Consider the following 17575-nt stretch of genomic DNA (forward strand, 5'->3'; position numbering starts at 1 on the left):
CCCCAACTATCACATATGGCTCTGGCAATTCAGTAAATTCTTCTAAGTCTTGAATGGTAACTGCGAGGTGGGGTGGCATGTACATGGAGCATATAGTTATTGTTTTATGAGTAATTATACTTACTGCCATTTGCCTCGAATTTAGTTTTCAGTGGTATTTCTCTCGCAGGAACGTCGGGTTGTATTACTATTGCGACGCCTCCCGATAGTCTGCCAGCCAGCACTCGATCTTTTCAAAACAATATTTTTTTATGAAGATATTTGTGTGCTGTTGCCCAAGCTTTCTTTCTTGAAGGCACAGAGCTGGGGCTGGCATTGTTTTTAAGATATCCAATATGTCTGCGTAATTTCTGTGTAATCCTCTACAGTTCCATTGTAATAAATAAACCATTATGATAAGCTGGAGATATGGTAAAGTTACTTTCTTTAGGTGGGGTGATTTGCCGTTTCCCTTTTTGTTAGGGAGTCTCGCAACCACCACAGCGGCGAACTGGGAGATGATCCCATTGCCACTGTGGTGACAATGGACGTCCGGGGAGGTTCCGCGGATGTATGAATTTTGGATGCCGGCAGCATCTCACCGACATTCATATCCTCCTCGGTGAATGTGGAGTATGCTGCTCGGTCAAGAAGGCTTGTGGTCTTCGCATGCGCCTTAGTCGGTGGTGCAGCTGTTCCAGGGTCCGCTACAACTGTAGAGCCTACTGGCTCATCAGCCGCTTTCTTTTGTGGGTTGGGGGGACCGGTCCTCTTCAGCAGTGCCGTTCCGGTTGCCTGCCACCGAAAACGGCAATCGCAGGCCTCCAGCATTGACCGCGTGCTCATCTCGCGAAAGGCTGAGGCTTTTGGACTGTGCCGCTGGCCTCAGTGAAGATAGTGTGGGCTCGTATGTGGACACCATGGTCCAACGGATCGACCTGTGTGCCGACTGGAACTAAAGGTGATGGAGGTCCCCGCGTCACCAGTTTAAAGTGTTTACCCTTATTCTGTAAGGAGAGTCGTTTTCGTGTCTCAGGCTGTGATAAGCTCTCTGTGATTTTCAAGAAGATTACGTCTTTCTCAGATTACCAGATGGGGCACGACCTGAAGTACGCACCATGTGGACCGCTGCAGTTGACATTTGGCCGTGCGCTCACATCTGCCTTCGGTGGGTTTCGGGTTTGCCCTGGCAATCCAAGGCGCTGTGGCCTAAACGCTGGCACTTAAAACACCTCCTGGGGTTGGGAATGTAAGGGCGGACTTTAATATTTAGGTAAGCTGCATGGATGGATTACGGTAAAGTGGGGTTAGAATTATGTGTTTTGTTTTATCTCTATGTTATTTGTCATGACGGTGATTCGGCGTGCTGCAATTATACCTTTTTCCATCACTGCTTTGTTGTAGTTCTCTTTCAGACATGACGCCTTTGGTGTAGAATAAGGTGCGGTGTGCATTCACCTTCATGCCCATTTGTCCAAGATATTGCAAGGATTTAAATTTTTTACTCTGTTATTTTATTATTTCGGAGATCTGTTTCTTCGCTTTGCAGCTTTGGCCAACACAGCTTTTGAGCATTCCTTTGGCCATAATAAAAGCGGACAGGTTTGCTACTGACTAGTCTGTCAAAGAATGAATAATGAAAAACTTCGCAAATAATTTCGCTTTTTTGTGGTATCAGCTGCTTAGCATCGGTCATGTTTTACAAGGTTTGTCCATACGGCATTTAATGGCTAAGGTTTCATAATATTCAGTCACCTCTGTTTCACCCTCATATGCAGAGGAACGTCCCGGAGCCCCTCGCCTAGTAGACAAATGAGGAGGCCGTCAGCCGAGGCTATACCACGACCTGGACCGCCGCCGTTTATGGTTTCTTCCCTCCACTTCTCAACCTATCGTCACGGCACGGATGACAACTTTGGTATGGGGGCTAAGGTCCGCGGTGGCGCCAAGCACCAACACCTCGTTACACAAAGTGAAACTGCGGGGGACCCAGAGACAACAGAGAACACATGTAGAACGAACAATCTTACAGAGTTCTAGCTATGTGCCGGCTCTGACCATTGTTCGATTGAACGCTGGATGATTCATTCAATGCGTGCTGTTACATAATCTATTAATTTTTCTGATCATTTGCGCTGGGCTTCGTATTACGCGACAGCTCGTTCGCTCGGCAAGTGACCACTGAGGGCAGCTTGTAGAATTTGAGGGCCTTCCTGGCCACTGTCGCCTCAGCACACGCCTGCGTGCTGAGTGCTATCACATGCACTTCCTTTGTCTTCTTCCGAATGCAAGACGCGAGTGCAGTCGAAAGGCACATGACGGTGCATTGCAGGTCGGTGCGTCACGGGGTTGCATTCGACAGATTGCGGCTACCAGCGGCGGGCACCGTAGTCAGCGTGGTTGCGACGGCCCGTCGCCTCCCGTCGTGACAATCGTCGGACCGCGCCGGGCACTTGCCGTCCGCCCTGGCCCAGCAGCGAACGTGCACCGGCGGTCAGCCTCGAGACGAAGCCTGTTGCGTGCCTAGAGTGAGTGGCTGCGAATACCGCAACCCGTCTTTGTGCAGCACAACGTATTGTTAGCGTGAGGCATCCTGTTTCTTGCAAAACTGACCGCCTTGTAGACGCAGTTGAGCGCATAGCTTTAGAAATTATTTCGCTAAAATGCCTTAGTAGCAGCTTCTACTGTATTTTGTTGTCCGTGAGTAACCCGGTACTTTATCCTAAATGCTCGTAGCGTTTTACTCGTCGAGTGATACCATGACTCACGAACCCAACTCCAGAAAGCGTGTCCTTCGAGGTCAGAGAGTATTGGCTGGACACTTAAGCTCCGCCTTGTCTTTCACACGCATGCACTTTTATATAAAAGGCGATGGGCGCCTAATTAAGTCCCACTATCACATCTACTATTAAGGCGAAGCTTAACTGTATTAACTTTTTACCCGGTCCATCGCCGCTACACACTAAGTTCTGTAAGTAGGTGTGCTATGAAAAAGTCAAGCTTTCAGGACGCACGAAAAGCAACCTATATGCCATGCCAGCTAGTGATCCTTCCACTTCACTGCAACGCAATGTAGCATGAGAATTTGACGTCCCCCTTCCACAAGTGTCAGCTCAAGATGGTGATTATGAAACTTCCGGCATGGCGGTTTCCGCTCACACGTGATGAATTTTATCCTGCCAGAACGTGTCATATTTATTACTTCGCAACCTGTGAGGTGTTGAAGCCATCGCGGAATCACCGTCAGTGCATGCAAAGAGAAATCATGTAACACAGAGATTCACTGATCATGAAAGATTGCGGAAGTCCGCAAATCCTCACAACTTTCACGTGACATGCATGCAATTACGTATGCGTATAACAAACTCTAGTCTTCTTCTTGGTACTTTAGGTCTTTAGACGTGGTTTCGAAACATTAGAGCAAAACTCATATCGTTAATTATTGGTATTCTACATTAATTTATGTGTCCACCACAATTTATGCCGTAAGGCTGGCAGCGCATGCTCTTAAATGTTTGATCTTACTTTGTTTACACGTGTACTCAGCTGTTCCCACTTAAAAAAAAGGTTGCACACACAAACCTAAGGTTCTCAAACCGACAGAACTCTGAAACAGCAATTTCAATTCATGGTGCGGTAAGTGCGCTGGAAGTGCAAACGTGGAGCAGACTTTAATGCTGCCCACCACGCAAATAGGGTGCTGCGTGAAGCAATACGCCTCTGTATATGTAGACTAGCTAATAGTCCATTTTAACATTATTACACTTTAACATTAGAACATTTTGCACATGCAGTAGTACATTTTAGTACATGTAGTGCGATGAGAGGGTAACCGATGACCGCTAAAAGTAACCAACAAGATTAAAAAAAGTGGAACGTCTAGCAGGGACGGAAGGAAATCAACTAAGTGGACGAGGTTAAAAAGCTCGCAGGGGTCATGTGGATTCAGCTACCACAGGACCGGATTAATTGGAGAAAGATGGGAGAAGCCTTCACCCTGCAGTGGGTATAGTCCGGCTGCTGCTGATGATGATGATGATGACATTTGAAAGCATTATTAGATGAAGTGCAGTTTGTCGATGAAAAAAATTCTTACTGAAATACTGATGTATGAGTTTCCTATATGTCTGGTATTGGTTTTAAAGCATTTTTCATGAGCGCTGTAAAGAAGACTATCAATTTGCTGTAAAGAAGACCTTGCCGTGCACATCTGCTAGTGCTCATGTTGCAACTGCAGTAGAAGAGAATGAAACGATTTCTTCAGCATTCAGCGCTTTCTTGCTGCTGTCAGTAACATTTTATACTGCTATTCAATCAAAGCAATAGTACCTGGGTGTGTTTTTCATTGAAGTAAAGAAACATGATCAAACTTACCTTGTACTTTGCCCAGTCAATGTTGAGGTCCGAGGCGAAGTCGTCCTTGGGAATTTCAAGTTCAACATCTACATAGTTCTGCACAGACAGACATCAGTGCGTAAATGTTTAACACTGATTACTAAATGCCTGATGCCAAGCTAAGTTAGCAGTATATCCTAGGCATCTGTTGGCTCCTAAGTAATGTTTTTGCTTTCAGTCTTCAAAAATACGCAGAAAGATTATACTGCGGAGAAAGTAATTTTAATATTAAGATGAGGGTAGTGATTAAAAAAAGCTTTGCGACAACAGGCGTCAAGCCGAAATCAGTTGGGCCGAGCAACCAACACCTCCAATTCACTACTCACACCTTAATTTCCGTCCCTTTAGTCCCCATTTTCCAACGGAGAGTTTCACGTGTCTATGTGGGGCGAACCGGTGTCTCATGCCTGAATTTATAACCGGAACCATTTCGCCAATGTTCTTCCGTCGCAGGGAAGCGGCCGAACTTCAGCGGGCAAATCGTGCTTGTTGTGTAGTACAAGCTTCAATTGTTTAAAGTTACACAATTTAAAACTGTCCGTTTTAAATCTTCACCCGCTTGTCTTCAACTGGATCCGAAGCTTTTTAACAGACCGCATGCAATTCGTTTTCGCTAACGGCTTCTCATCTACTTACTCGCATGTTCTTTCAGGAGTACCTCAAGGCACAGTCCTGGGCCCATTACTTTTCTTAATATACATTAACGACTTGCCTTCCACAGTAATGTCTACCATACGCCTTTTCGCGGACGATTGTGTAATATACCGCCCTATAACTAACACCGACGACACTGCTGTCCTTCAAAATGATCTTACTAGAGTACACAAATGGTGCTCAACGTGGCTAATGTCTCTAAACACTAAAAAGACAGTACCACTTTCTTTCCATCGCCGCCGAAATTATACTCCGCATGCTTATAAAATTAATGATTCTGCCGTTACTTCCACTAACTCTCTTAAATACCTTGGTATTAACCTCACTAGCGATTTATCATGGACGTACCACGTCAACTACATAATAAATTCATCTAACCGAACAATTGGCTACCTTCGTCGTAATCTACGCATGACTCCTTCTTCCTTAAAACAGTTGACTTACAAAACACTTGTGCGACCTAAACCTGAATACGCTAGTGCTATCTTTGATCCTCACCAAACTAACTTTATTACAGCTCTTGAATCTGTACAGAACCGTGCTACTCGCTTTATCCTATCAAACTACTCAAGATGTTCTAGCATATCTTCATTAAAGCTTCAACTTCCTTCTCTCGCTTCCCGTCGCCAAATTTCACGCCTCTGCCTTTATCACAAGTTCTTTCATAGTTCACCTCGTGACAGCCAGCTCATCCAACCTGTACGTCGAGCATCCCGCAAAGGGCATTCTAACAGCGTCATCCCGCATTGTGCCCACACTACTACATTCAAAAAGTCTTTTTTTGTGTACACAGCTCGCGACTGGAATGACCTTCCCAGCAGCCTTGCCCTAATCTCCGACCCTGCTCATTTCAAGACTGCCATCGAAGAAGCCTCATCATCTTTGTAATCACTTCACAAAAACCATTGTTAACTGCCGTTCAAGTGCCCACCCCTCATGTAATGTCTTATCTGGAGGCCCTTGAGGTTCTAATAAATAAATAAAAAACACAAAAATTGTTTATTTCTTTGATGTATAAAAGAAAACCAGGATCATGTTTTTCATAAAAATCAATCGCAAAGTTACTGCCACCGTTTTACCTTTAAAAAAAATCATGTCTGCTTACGCCCCTTTTTATTTAGCATCCTAATTTAGGACACCGCTTTTTAGCTCAGTAACTCTAAACGGTCGAGAAAAAGCTGGCGCATGCTCTCGTAAGTTCAAGAAGCTTTTATTGTTTCCTGCCTGTCTAAGCGATGTGCAATAGTGAGTTTAGTACATTCAGACCATCGTGTAAATTGCGGCTAGTCTTCTCTTTAACATATCAAAACATTCATCCAATCCAAATCGAGTACATTCCGATTCAGAAATGCAATTGCAGCGACGTCGGCAATAGAGGATCCTCTGCCCCCGCCGGGCGGGCCCCGATGCGCGCACTCGAAGCCCATATACAACAGCCGTGTTTCTCCGGAGACAGAGCACCGGGTCGGTAGGAATGCATCGCTCTCCGGTTTCGCATGTGTCTGCAAAGAGCGGAACTTCTCGGAAGAAACCGCCAGACTAAACATTGCTAACGGCGGGCAATGCCCCCGCGGGGAGAGGCGATGATCTCGGCTGTCTGTCGCGTGAAAGTAAAACGTACACGGCTCGTAAAACAAAGAGGGAGCGCTGCGCGTCGGGGGGCTACGCTACGGCGGGGAGGGAACTCGAGTTAGAACGGAGCCGCGTCTGTGAGCAGTCGCGTGGTTTGAAGCTCCCGCGGTCGCCCGAGGGCTCCCCGTATTTACGGGCAGTCGTGCGCGCCTGGCCCGATTTTTAACGGCTTGCAAGCCGTGAGTGTACCGTGCGCGGTACTACTAGTACGTTGCGGCGTACTGCGTAACAGTTAGTCTTTTGTGTGTGTGTTGTATTATGTCCAAGGCAACCAAATACACGCCTGTTGTGCTATCTTGAACGGCACCGTCTGCTGAGTACCTTCTTGGAAGCCGCTCTCATCCACGAGCGGACACCCAAACACAGAAGAGAACATTACTGCAATCAAATAATTTTTGCGCATTTTAGGATACAACTACCACGTGAGGAGAAATAGAACATAAAGGCAATGTGAAATGTTCGAAGCCGTTAGACATGAATATTACCTAATATCCTACACTGCATGGTGGCTTCAAAGTAAAGTCTAAGGTTAATATTTCCATCATTTATTGGTTAATTTCATGTCCTCAATAAAAACAAAAATACCCCAATATTTCCGAGTTAATTCAGTTCTGGTTTAAATGGGCGCACACCAGGCTCCGTGTTCTACGACAGGAATCGGGCTCAAAATCACGCCAAGGATGAATTCAGTGTTTTTAAGTTACTGATTTCATTTAGGCTTGTTTCTTCGAACGTTGCGCAGTTGCCATGCATAAAAGACGACTTGGCACTCTTAAAAGCATATTCCGTGACTTTCAATGAGATAAGCGGTCACCTCTGGTGTCAAACGGAAACAATCCGGTGAAACTCCACTACGATACTGAACTTTCCGTGCTACAGGAGTTTATTTACTACTTCTCCAGTGTATTCTCACAGACGAAAAAAAGCGGCTGTCTCGTGTATTCCAAAAATGTGAAACGCGATATTACAAAAAAAGAGCTTTCTGTGCTAGGAAACGTGTTCTCTATATACTCTATATAATAGTGAAAGTAGGGAAGGTATTCTTAAACCACGATAGCCCAGACGAAGACAAGTCCACTTGTTAAAACGATGGCTCGGCCTGCTAACTGAGGCTTCCCCCCTCTAGCCTTGTTCAGTGCTCTTCCATACAGTGTAAGCCATGGTCTTACTCTCGTTCTACCTGGATAGCTCAGTAAGTTATACTTGCAAAGTTTGGCGATGACGCTGAGGAACACGCAATGAAAACCGAGGACAAATTCGGCCAGTATAACTACCGTGAACTAAGGCTTCATTCTCGGCCTCGGCTAAAATGCTGAATTTTTCTCCATTTAAATGCAAGTTTTCTCGTATGACCTTAACAGACGTTCGGTAAGCTTATCTTGCAGCTCACGCTGAACTCGATAATAAAACACTTCGGGCAACAGGACAGGTTGAAACATTTCAGGTTACAGCTCGCCTCAGCGGCGCCATTTCTTCAGTGGAGTATCCCGTCCTGGAAACAGCTAGCAATTTAAAACGGGCCCACATTATCAATGGCGAAAGCCTGGGGTCGCGAAAGAGAGCACGTTGCAAAGCAAGAGAGACCTTGTTCCAGCCGAAGATCAAGCCTTCTGCGTTGTAATCCTTCGTCTTGAACTGTTCAAAAAACTCGCAACCTGAAATGAGGTAAATAAAAAATAGACTTCAATGGCAGAAGCCGATCGAGCGTTAATATTTTATGACACTTAATCAGCTTGTGTCAATAATAGGACTGCTTGTTGTCATGAAGAAAACATGAGGCTGAAACGTATTGCGATCTATTTATAACATGTAGCATTTAAATAATGACAAAACCTGCTTTTATGGGAACCTAAAAGCAAGGGACCTAATCAAACTCACAAGTAACAAGAGAATGTTTACTCAAAAAGCAACATTCGAGAGAAAGGAAGGCATTCATCGTAGAACCGATAGTGTTTTTTTTTATTTAATGCATCGTTCACGTACAGACATGTATTATCACGAAGAATTTGGAAGTGGGGTGGGGGGGGGAGGGGGGGGGGGGGCTTGGTAACCGAGAACAGCACGATTATTTTTTTTTTTTTTTTCAAATCAAACATACTTGGTACAAACAGGGCTGTTGTTCTCCCAAGTTCCTAATTTCGTTTGCTTCGTTATCCCCAACTGCCAACCGTTCGTTGATCACTATTCTTTCTAAACACAACGCCTAAAATCTGACTCAGGCTATGGTATACGCCATGTCGGAGGGTTCCAGACATCTCTACCACTGAGGTACACTTACAGGGGCTCTTTCTGCATGGCGGCGACCGTGTTCGTCGGTTTCTGAAGCACCGGATCGCTACCAGCGGATCACGGTGCGTGCATCCCAAGCCGAAACGCAGAGCTTTATTGTCATGACTCGCTGGCGGCGTCAGCAGCATCAGTCAGTCGCTGCTACCTCATCGCCGCGCAACGTTCCTATGGACCCACGGGCTGCCTCCCACAACCTCTCATAACTTAATTGCTCTCTTCATTCCTCCAACCATAGGGCTTCTTTCATGACAGTCAAGAACTGTTAGTGGAGTGTTTCCTGAAGGAATATGTGTGAAACATTCAGAAAGGTGTCTGCTATTGTATATGCATGTCTTACACGAAATCATTTGCTCAATCTATCGAAAGGTTAAACAGCTGATGAGCTGCTCTCAAATTTCGCATTAGGAAGTAACGTAATTGTCGGCAAATCGTTTGGCTGGCGCTGTGACACTTCGCTCTTCGTCAATATGCCGTCGCGTTTACTATCAGTACCTGCATTGCTTCCGTATTTGCAACGATTGGGCAAATACTTTTTTTTTGCTCTTTTGTAGTGTCGGGAAAAGTGGGTAATGGATTTAGAAAAATCTATGCGCTTTGTCCTGCTGTCCTAGTCGTCTGTTGTCACCCCGACGGGTTGTGTTGTGGCGCTTCGTTAATCTGGGGGAGCGAAAAATAAGGAACAATTTCCAGCTGTTTCTAGTTGAAATTTGCTACATACTATACTTCGCGCGATTTGGTAACGCATGTACAAAAGTTTTCCGCGTCAGTAATAATGACCATGTATTACTTTCCTGCTAATGCTCTCATTTTAGGAGCGAAATCCATGAAATATTTTCATTCTCACACTTCGAACATACGTCGCTCATTTTCTAAGTAAGTCCGAAAGTTTTTTTTTCTTCTTTTTTTTTTTCTTTTCACGGGAGAACCGTGTGACCAACCTAAAAGCAGTACCTTCTAGAATTGAACAGATAATCGGACACGGGGAATTTACACTGGGGACTGTTTTTACGCCACTCGCTATCACCTAGCCACTTGACTGGTAGTTTTATGCCCGCTGGCAGAGTGGTGCCATATGTAACTCATAAAATAATATGTTGGAATGGAATCTTCAACTGCAACGCAAGATGAAGTTCGCAAATTGGAGACTCCCTGCCCTTGGTGAAACCACGGTGAAGCGTCAGCGGGAGGTTTAATGCAAGTAGGACAATTTCTTCGCAGGCACCCTTCGTAACAGCAGGACTTTCTTTGGGGATCCTGTCTCAGAGAGCATTTACATGACGCATTTTTTTTTTCTTCTCTAGGCCAGCGAAGCATACAATCGAAGAACGGGAATTGGCGGAAAGACCGATCTCACTGTGCAAACACTTCAGCTGGGAGGAAAGCAAATGTTTTTAATCATCATTGCATCTACGGGAGCTATGTACTAGTACTGGTATTCAGCGCAGAAGTTATTCTAACGGAGAGCGCACTGCACCTTCCCGGTGCCAGTTAAAGATGAGTGTTGAGCGAGTTTTGCTGTACGCAGCGCCCTCCACGAGTAGCACAGTGATCGAAAGGCACTCAATCTGACGCCGCACATGCTACCCGCTTAGGTTTTATCATTCCAAGAAAGATAGTGAGGGAGTATGCTGACGTGAGCCAGCTTACACTCGCAGCAGGGGAGGAGTGGCCACCACCTACTCCGCTGCCCGGCAGGGCTGCTAAAGGTTACTTTTGGCAAAGACGGTACTTACATGACAGAGAGCACCCGTGCCCCTTGCTTCTGTCCTCCATTGAAAAGTGACCCGGCGACCGGGTTGACCTCACATTCTTGGGATCAGTTAGTCGAACACTCTAACCACTCAGCCACCTCAGCAGGTTTGCCTTTCATTCATTGCTTATATCAGTAGTGCTTTACGGCTATGACTGAGCGGCCAATGCAATGAAGTTTAGAACGATGATGAAGTTAAACGACTGCATCCATCTAAGGCACCCAACTCTTCTAAATCTGCGCTTTTAGGGCATTGCGCTTCAAAAATATAAAACCAGTAGGCGGAAACACTTTTAACTCCTCACTGTCCACTGCGGTGCGGTAAATAAAGTGCTAATTTGTAAGTCAATTAATTAGCTAGGCACAAGTTCCTTCAACAAATTACGACGTGCGCTTAGGTGAGTCCCTGAAAGATTTTTTTTTTATTTCGAATGTGATAGATTTAGAAATGTGGTAGTTATTCACTGAAGCTCTAGGTACCGTCTTTGCCAAAAGTAACCGAGCAGCCGGCGGAGCAGGCACGGAGCCGGGCTGAGGCGCAACCATCGCCGTCGCTGGCTTCTGCTCTCCGGCGGCGAGTGTAAGCTGACTGACGTAAGCATGCTTCCTCGCTCCCCTTCTTAGGATGATAAAAATAGGCGAGTATCATGTGCGGTCTCTGATTTGGCGCCTCCAGAACGCTGCGCTACCGAGGAAGGGCGCCCCGCATAGCACCACTCAGCTCAAAGCTCCTTTTTGTCTTGTGCTGTGAAGCTGCGCTCTTCGTTATGCATTCGCGTTTAATATCGGTACAGTGCTCCCGCAGTTGCAGTCTCCCCAGTTCAGTCGTTCAGTCGTGTCCGACTCTTCGTGACCCTATGGACCACGTCACGCCACGCTTTCCGGTCTCTCACTATCTTCCTAACATCACATAACTTCATCTCCAGTGCCTCGAGGATGCCATCTACCATCGCGTTCGCTGTCTACCCCTTCTCCGGCGACCCTCTACCTTTCCCAACATCGAATCTTTCTCCAGCGGCTCCTCTCTTCTCATCAGATGACCAAAGTAGCTGAGCTTTAACTTTAGAATTTGACCCTCCAATGAGCATTCAGGGTTTATGGTCGACAATATCGACTGATTTGACCTTCTGGCAGTCCAAGGAACTCTCAAGAGCCTTCGACAGCACCACAATTCAAACGCGTCAATTCTTCAGCGGTCAGCCTTTTTCACAGTCCAACTCTCGCATCCATACATCACAACTGGAAAGATCATAGCACGAGTTATACGGATCTTGGTTGGCAGACTAATGTCTCTGCTCTTTACTAGGCGGTCAAGGCTAACCATTGCTCTCTTTCCCAGAAGCAGGCGCCTCCTAATTTCATGGCTGCAGTCTCCTTCCGAGGTAATCTTGGAGCTCAAGAAGAGAAAATCTGTCACAGCTTCCACTTCTTGTCCATTGATGCTCCAGGACTAGATAGGGCAAGACGCCATGATCTTTGTCTTTTTAATGTTCTGTTTAAGCCCAAACTTCTCACTCTCTTCTTGTACGCGCATCAGAAGTCTCTTGAGTTCCACTTCATTTTCATCCATTAAAGTGGTATCATCCGCATATCTAAGGTTGTTGATACATTTTCCAGCAATCTTCGCTCCAGCTGAAGACTCGTCCAGACCGGCCTTCCTCATGATGCACTCAGCATATAGGTTAAATAGGCAGGGCGACAGTATGCAGCCTTGCCTCACTACTTTATCGAATGGAAACCAATCAGTAAGACCATGCCCAGTTCTGACTGTGGCCTCTTGTCCTTCATACAGGTTCCTGAGGAGACAGATGAGGTGAATTGGAACTCCCATCTCTTGGAGAGCTTGCCACAATCTGCTGTGATCTACGCACTCAAACGCTTTCGCATAATCAATAAAGCAGAAGTAGATGGGTTTCTGGAACTCTCTTGCTTTTTCCATGATCCAGCGAAGGTTGGCAATTTGGTCTCTAGTTCCTCTGCCCTTGCGAAACCCAGCTTGCACGTCCGGAAGCTCCCGATCCACATACTGCTGCAGCCTACCTTGGAGGATTTTCAGCATCACCTTGCTAGTATGCGAAATAAGCGCGATCGTGCGGTAGTTGGAACAATCTTTGGCACTGCCTTTTTTGGAATGGGGATGTGAACTGATCTCCTCCAATCCTGTGCCACTGCAGGGTTGTTCAAATCTTCTGACATAATGTATGCAGAATGTTAACAGCTTCATGGTTGAGGTTTTGAAGCAACTCAGCTGGAATGCCATCAATTCCGCTAGCTTTGTTTTTAGCAAGGCTGGCTAAGGCCCATTCAACTTCACTCTTCAGGATGCCCGGCTCGAGATCAGTAATCACAACCGTCTTATGTTGGGTTTGCACATTCGGGTCCTTCTTGTACAGTTCTTCTGTGTATTCCTGCCACCTCTTCTTTATCTCTGAGGCTTCAGTGAGGTCCTTGCCTCGTTTGTCCTTTATCACGCCCAGCTTAGCACAGAAGCAGAGCTCTTGTGTTCCTTAATTGGCTGTTGTCCTCAACTGCTTGGCACGGTATGTTCAGGAAGGCGTTCTTATCTCTCCTTGCTATTTTCTGAAAATCCGCATTGAGAACCTTGTATCTTTCTCTTTCCCCCATAACTTTCGCAATCCTCCTTTCCACAGCTATTTGCAAAGCCTCTTCAAATAACCAGTTTGCTTTCTTGCATTTCTTTTGCTTTGGAACTACCTTAGTAGCAACTTCTTGTATTATATCACGAACATCAGTCCACATCTCTCTTCTAGATCTAATTCTTGAAATCGATTCCTCACTTCCACAGCATATTCTATTGGAATTTGATCCAGATCATACCTGAAAAGCCTTCTAGTTTTCTGCGTTTTCCTCAATCGAAGCTTAATTTTGGCAACAAGAAGCTGATTATCGGTGCCACAATCAGCCCCAGGCCTTGTTTTTACTGCTTGTATAGCGCGTCTCCATCTCTGCCGGCAAAGAATATAATCGATCTGATTCCTGTACAGACCGTCCAGTGAAGTCCTTGTGTACTGGCGCCTCTTGTGCTGTTGAAAATGAGTATTTGCTATGGTCAGGTTGTTTTCTTGACAAAACTCTACTAGCCTCTGCCCAGCTTCATTTGGCTAGCCAAGACCGAACTTGCCTATAATTCCGGATATTTCTTCACTCCCGACCTTAGCATTCCAGTCTCCTATGAGAAAAACGACGTCTGTAGATGGGGTGCGGTCTAAAAGGCATTGTAGGTCCGCATAAAATCTCTCAAAGTCAGCTTCTTCAGCAGTAGTGGTCGGTGCATAGACTTGGATAACTTATGTTGAAAGGGTGACCTTGGATCCGAAGTGAAATCATTCGGTCGTTTTTGGGGTTGTACCCTAGCACTGCTTTGCCCATTCTTCTGTTTACTATGAGAGCGACCCCATTCCTTTTCTTGGATTCGTGCCCACAATAAAAGACATAATGGTCGCCGGAGTTAAATTCTCCCATTCCGGTCCACTTGAGCTCGCTGATACCCAAGATATCAATGTTCAATCTGTCCATTTCTCGCTTGACGACATCCAGTTTACCTTGCGTCGTAGATCTTACATTCCATGTTGCTATGTGATATATCTCCTTGCAACATCGGACTTTCCGGTCGCTTCCCGACACATCCACAACTGAGCGTCCTTTTGGCTTTAGCCCAGCCGCTTCATTCGTCCTGGAGCTACTAGGAATCGCCCTTTGTTCATCCCCAGTAACATGTGGGACGCCTTCCAACCGGGGGGGGGGGCTCATCTTCCAGCGCCATATCATTAATGGTATTGTGACTGGCCATAGGGTTTTCTTGGCAGGAGATACTAGAGTGGGTTGCCATTACCTTCTCCAGTGAATCACATTTTGTCAGAACTCTCTGCCGTGACCTGTCTATCTTGGGTGGCCCTACACAGCAGAGCTCACGACTTCATCGAGTTTCGCAAGCCCCTCCGCCACGACTAGGCAGTGATCCATGAAGGGGCCCGTAGTTGCAACGAATGGACAAATGCACATTTTTCTACTCGTTTGGATTATCCGGGAAGTATTGCGAGGAATTGATTTAGAAAACTCGATGCTCTTTTCCAGCGGTTCCTAGTCATCTGTTGTGACCAATACCGGATTTGCTGTAACGCTAAGTCAACCTGAAGGAGAGAAAAATAAGACTTCCAAATGTTTCATGTACCCCTCTTGCTGCATGCCTTTTTTCCCGCTATTTGGTATCGTAAAAAAAGCGCGTAGTGTTTTCCGCGTTGGTAATTACATTCAGGCGTTAACCTGCTGCCAATATATTTGTTTAATGAGTGAACTGCATAAAAATGTCCTTCTCACCCCTTAAACATATGTCACCCATTTTCTCAATAAGTGCGGCCGTTTCAATTTTTCTTTTTTTTTTTTACGAGGGAACATCATGCGACCAACCTAACAGCAATATGTCCTGGAAGTGCAAAGAAATCTGCACAGCGGCAGTTGATTTGGACTGCGCTACGTTTGCGTTACTGTCTATTACCTTAGCAACTTGACTGGTAGTTTAGTGGTCGTTGGTAGAGTGGTGCATCGGTGACTCGATAAATACGTTGTTGGAATAGAACCTTCAAGTGCGACACAAGATCAGGCTGGTAAACCTGAGACTCTCGTCTTTACTGAACTCCCTGGCCTTAAAATGGTGAAGCTTAATTAGGAGGGAATTTCAATGCAAGTGAAAGAAAAACGTCTTCGTAGGCATCCTTCGCAATAGCAAGGGTTTCTTTTGGGGGATCTATGCTTGGGGACATTGCATCACTCATTCTGTATTGCCAAAAATGTTTTGAAGCACTTGTAAATCTCTGCCAGATTTTCGGTATTCACTTTGGCGTTGCAATCGCGAAAACTATTATGTTCTTGTGTGCGTTAACAAGAGGCGGCAAATTGGACATTAACGGATTCGCCTCATTACATGGTCAAGAATAGCCGCACTAGAAACAGCGGAAATTATTGCCTCGCTTTTTTTTTTTCTCTCTAGCTCAACAATTGTGATCATCCCAGACTAGGAATCGCGGAAGAACCGAACTAAGGTTTCTATCATGCCCTGTCTGACTGGGCTAACTTTTAGAATCACTTCATCTGCGGTAGCTGTGTACTGGGATTCCACATGCAATGCATTCTAACGAAGATCGCAGTTTCACGATGCCAGCCCAAAATCAGCGTTGAGCGAGTTTTGACAGTGCACAGCGCCCTCCATGACTAGCACAGCATTCTAATGGAACGAAATCGCGCGCCGCACATGCTACCCGCTTACATTTTATCATCCCAAGAAAGATAGCGAGGGAGCAGCCTTGCGACAGCAAGCTTACACTCGCAGCCGGCGAGCAGAGGTCACTGAGGGCGACCGCCACGCCGCCGCGCTTGGCCCTGAGCTTGCTCCGCCAGCCGGCTGGGCTACTCGGTTACTTTTGGCAAAGACGGTACATTATGCTCTACATGTCTGATAGAGAAATCTATTGGTTACTTAAACATATGCAACAATAAAGGGAAATCAAGAATATATGGTTCAAAAGAGGTTTTACTAACACCACCCTGACATTTTGTTTTCCCGAGTTGAGGAAAGAGTTAGAAGCAATAAAAATCTAGGCTGAGCTAACAGGTCGTCCTTGCAGCTTGGATTCCTCGGTATCGACGGGTTGGCTTACCAGTGCTCGGCACTACGAACAATAATAATACCTCTAATTTGAACAGTGCGCTCCCACAATATTCCGTTGAAGTCTCCAACTGCTCATTAGGTGTTGATATTTCCTCTAGAGTGACGTAATATTCGTCGAGGGTAACTGAGGTGCAGCTCGAAATTCATCGTACACTTTGGCACCGAATCCACTGGCGGTATTGTTCTTTTCTACTAAATTCTAATGAATTAACTTAATGATTACAAATTATTGCGAATTGATCATCGCAAGTAAATTGTCAATGCTTTCCTAGTGTAAGTGGCTTTAGCTCCCTTCGAGCGCGCTCTGTAGCACTTTTCGATATATCAAAAATAGCTCCTACAGCCTCCAAGTTAGTATAGCGTGCGCTTTACAAGCTTCGACGCCACTTTTCTCAATAATCGCGCCATCATCCAAGAACTTGCCCGCCTCCTTGCGGTCGGATCGGAACGCAAGTTTTCCTGCACGCAACTGTGATGAAAAAGCGTCAATTTGTTTACTCTACACGCAAACCAAAAAGGAAAAGTGAAGCTGTCAACAATCTCCTCTATCTCTATCCACGCACAAACACGCATGCACGCAAATACCTGCGCACACGCACGCGCGCACGCGCGCACACACACATCTATTTAAACGTTGCCAATCAATACACTATTACTAGGGCCATCATATTACCGTACGTAAAATACAAAAACTTTTTAAGTTTATTCCAGCCCAGTGATTCGGAGTTTTGTTTTCGCAGCCGTCTCGAGAAGAGCTTTCATATCTGCGACGCCACCGGTATAGAGCTATGATGGTTCGTGTCTGTCGCTTACAGTCGGCCAAGGATTCTGTACGGGGCACACGCACTTTAAATTAAATGTCACATTTTGAAGAAAGTTAGGCCGTGAAACCCATCAACCCCATGGCCATGTACCCTTTTTTCTTCTAGAGAATGCAGCTGCTACCTCGTTGCAGTATTTCTTGAGGCACACCACATTATGAAAAGAAAGCAATCAAATGCATCTTCTGTCCGACCAGGTGGCAACAAGCCCGCCATGAAAAGAAATTACCAACAAGAAAGGGAATTGGAAAGCTAGAAAGAGAATGGCAAAGTTAATGATGCAGCAGAGCAGGAAAGGATGATGGGCGATTTTCCAAGCTCGGTCATCCCAACGGAAATGTCCAAGGGGTGTGGGGGCCGAAGCCACGG

General features: G+C 45.8%; 1 protein-coding gene across 2 annotated transcripts in view; it reads right to left on the reverse strand.

The window, feature by feature from the left end:
- LOC146184533 (phosphatidylinositol-3,5-bisphosphate 3-phosphatase MTMR14-like) overlaps positions 1 to 17575 on the reverse strand; it is a 108771-nt gene that overhangs the window by 21582 nt on the left and 69614 nt on the right. For both annotated transcript variants that reach the window (XM_084609416.1, XM_084609415.1), the window contains exons 11-12: positions 8245 to 8315; positions 4354 to 4431 (exon numbers count right to left, since the gene is read on the reverse strand). In XM_084609416.1, coding sequence (XP_084465542.1) covers positions 4354 to 4431; positions 8245 to 8315 — 149 coding nt within the window. The remainder of the gene's footprint in view (positions 1 to 4353; positions 4432 to 8244; positions 8316 to 17575) is intronic.

This window comes from Amblyomma maculatum, chromosome 7 (genome assembly GCF_055883805.1).
Source record: "Amblyomma maculatum isolate TAMU_Amacu chromosome 7, ASM5588380v1, whole genome shotgun sequence".
NCBI classification, from domain to species: domain Eukaryota; kingdom Metazoa; phylum Arthropoda; class Arachnida; order Ixodida; family Ixodidae; genus Amblyomma; species Amblyomma maculatum.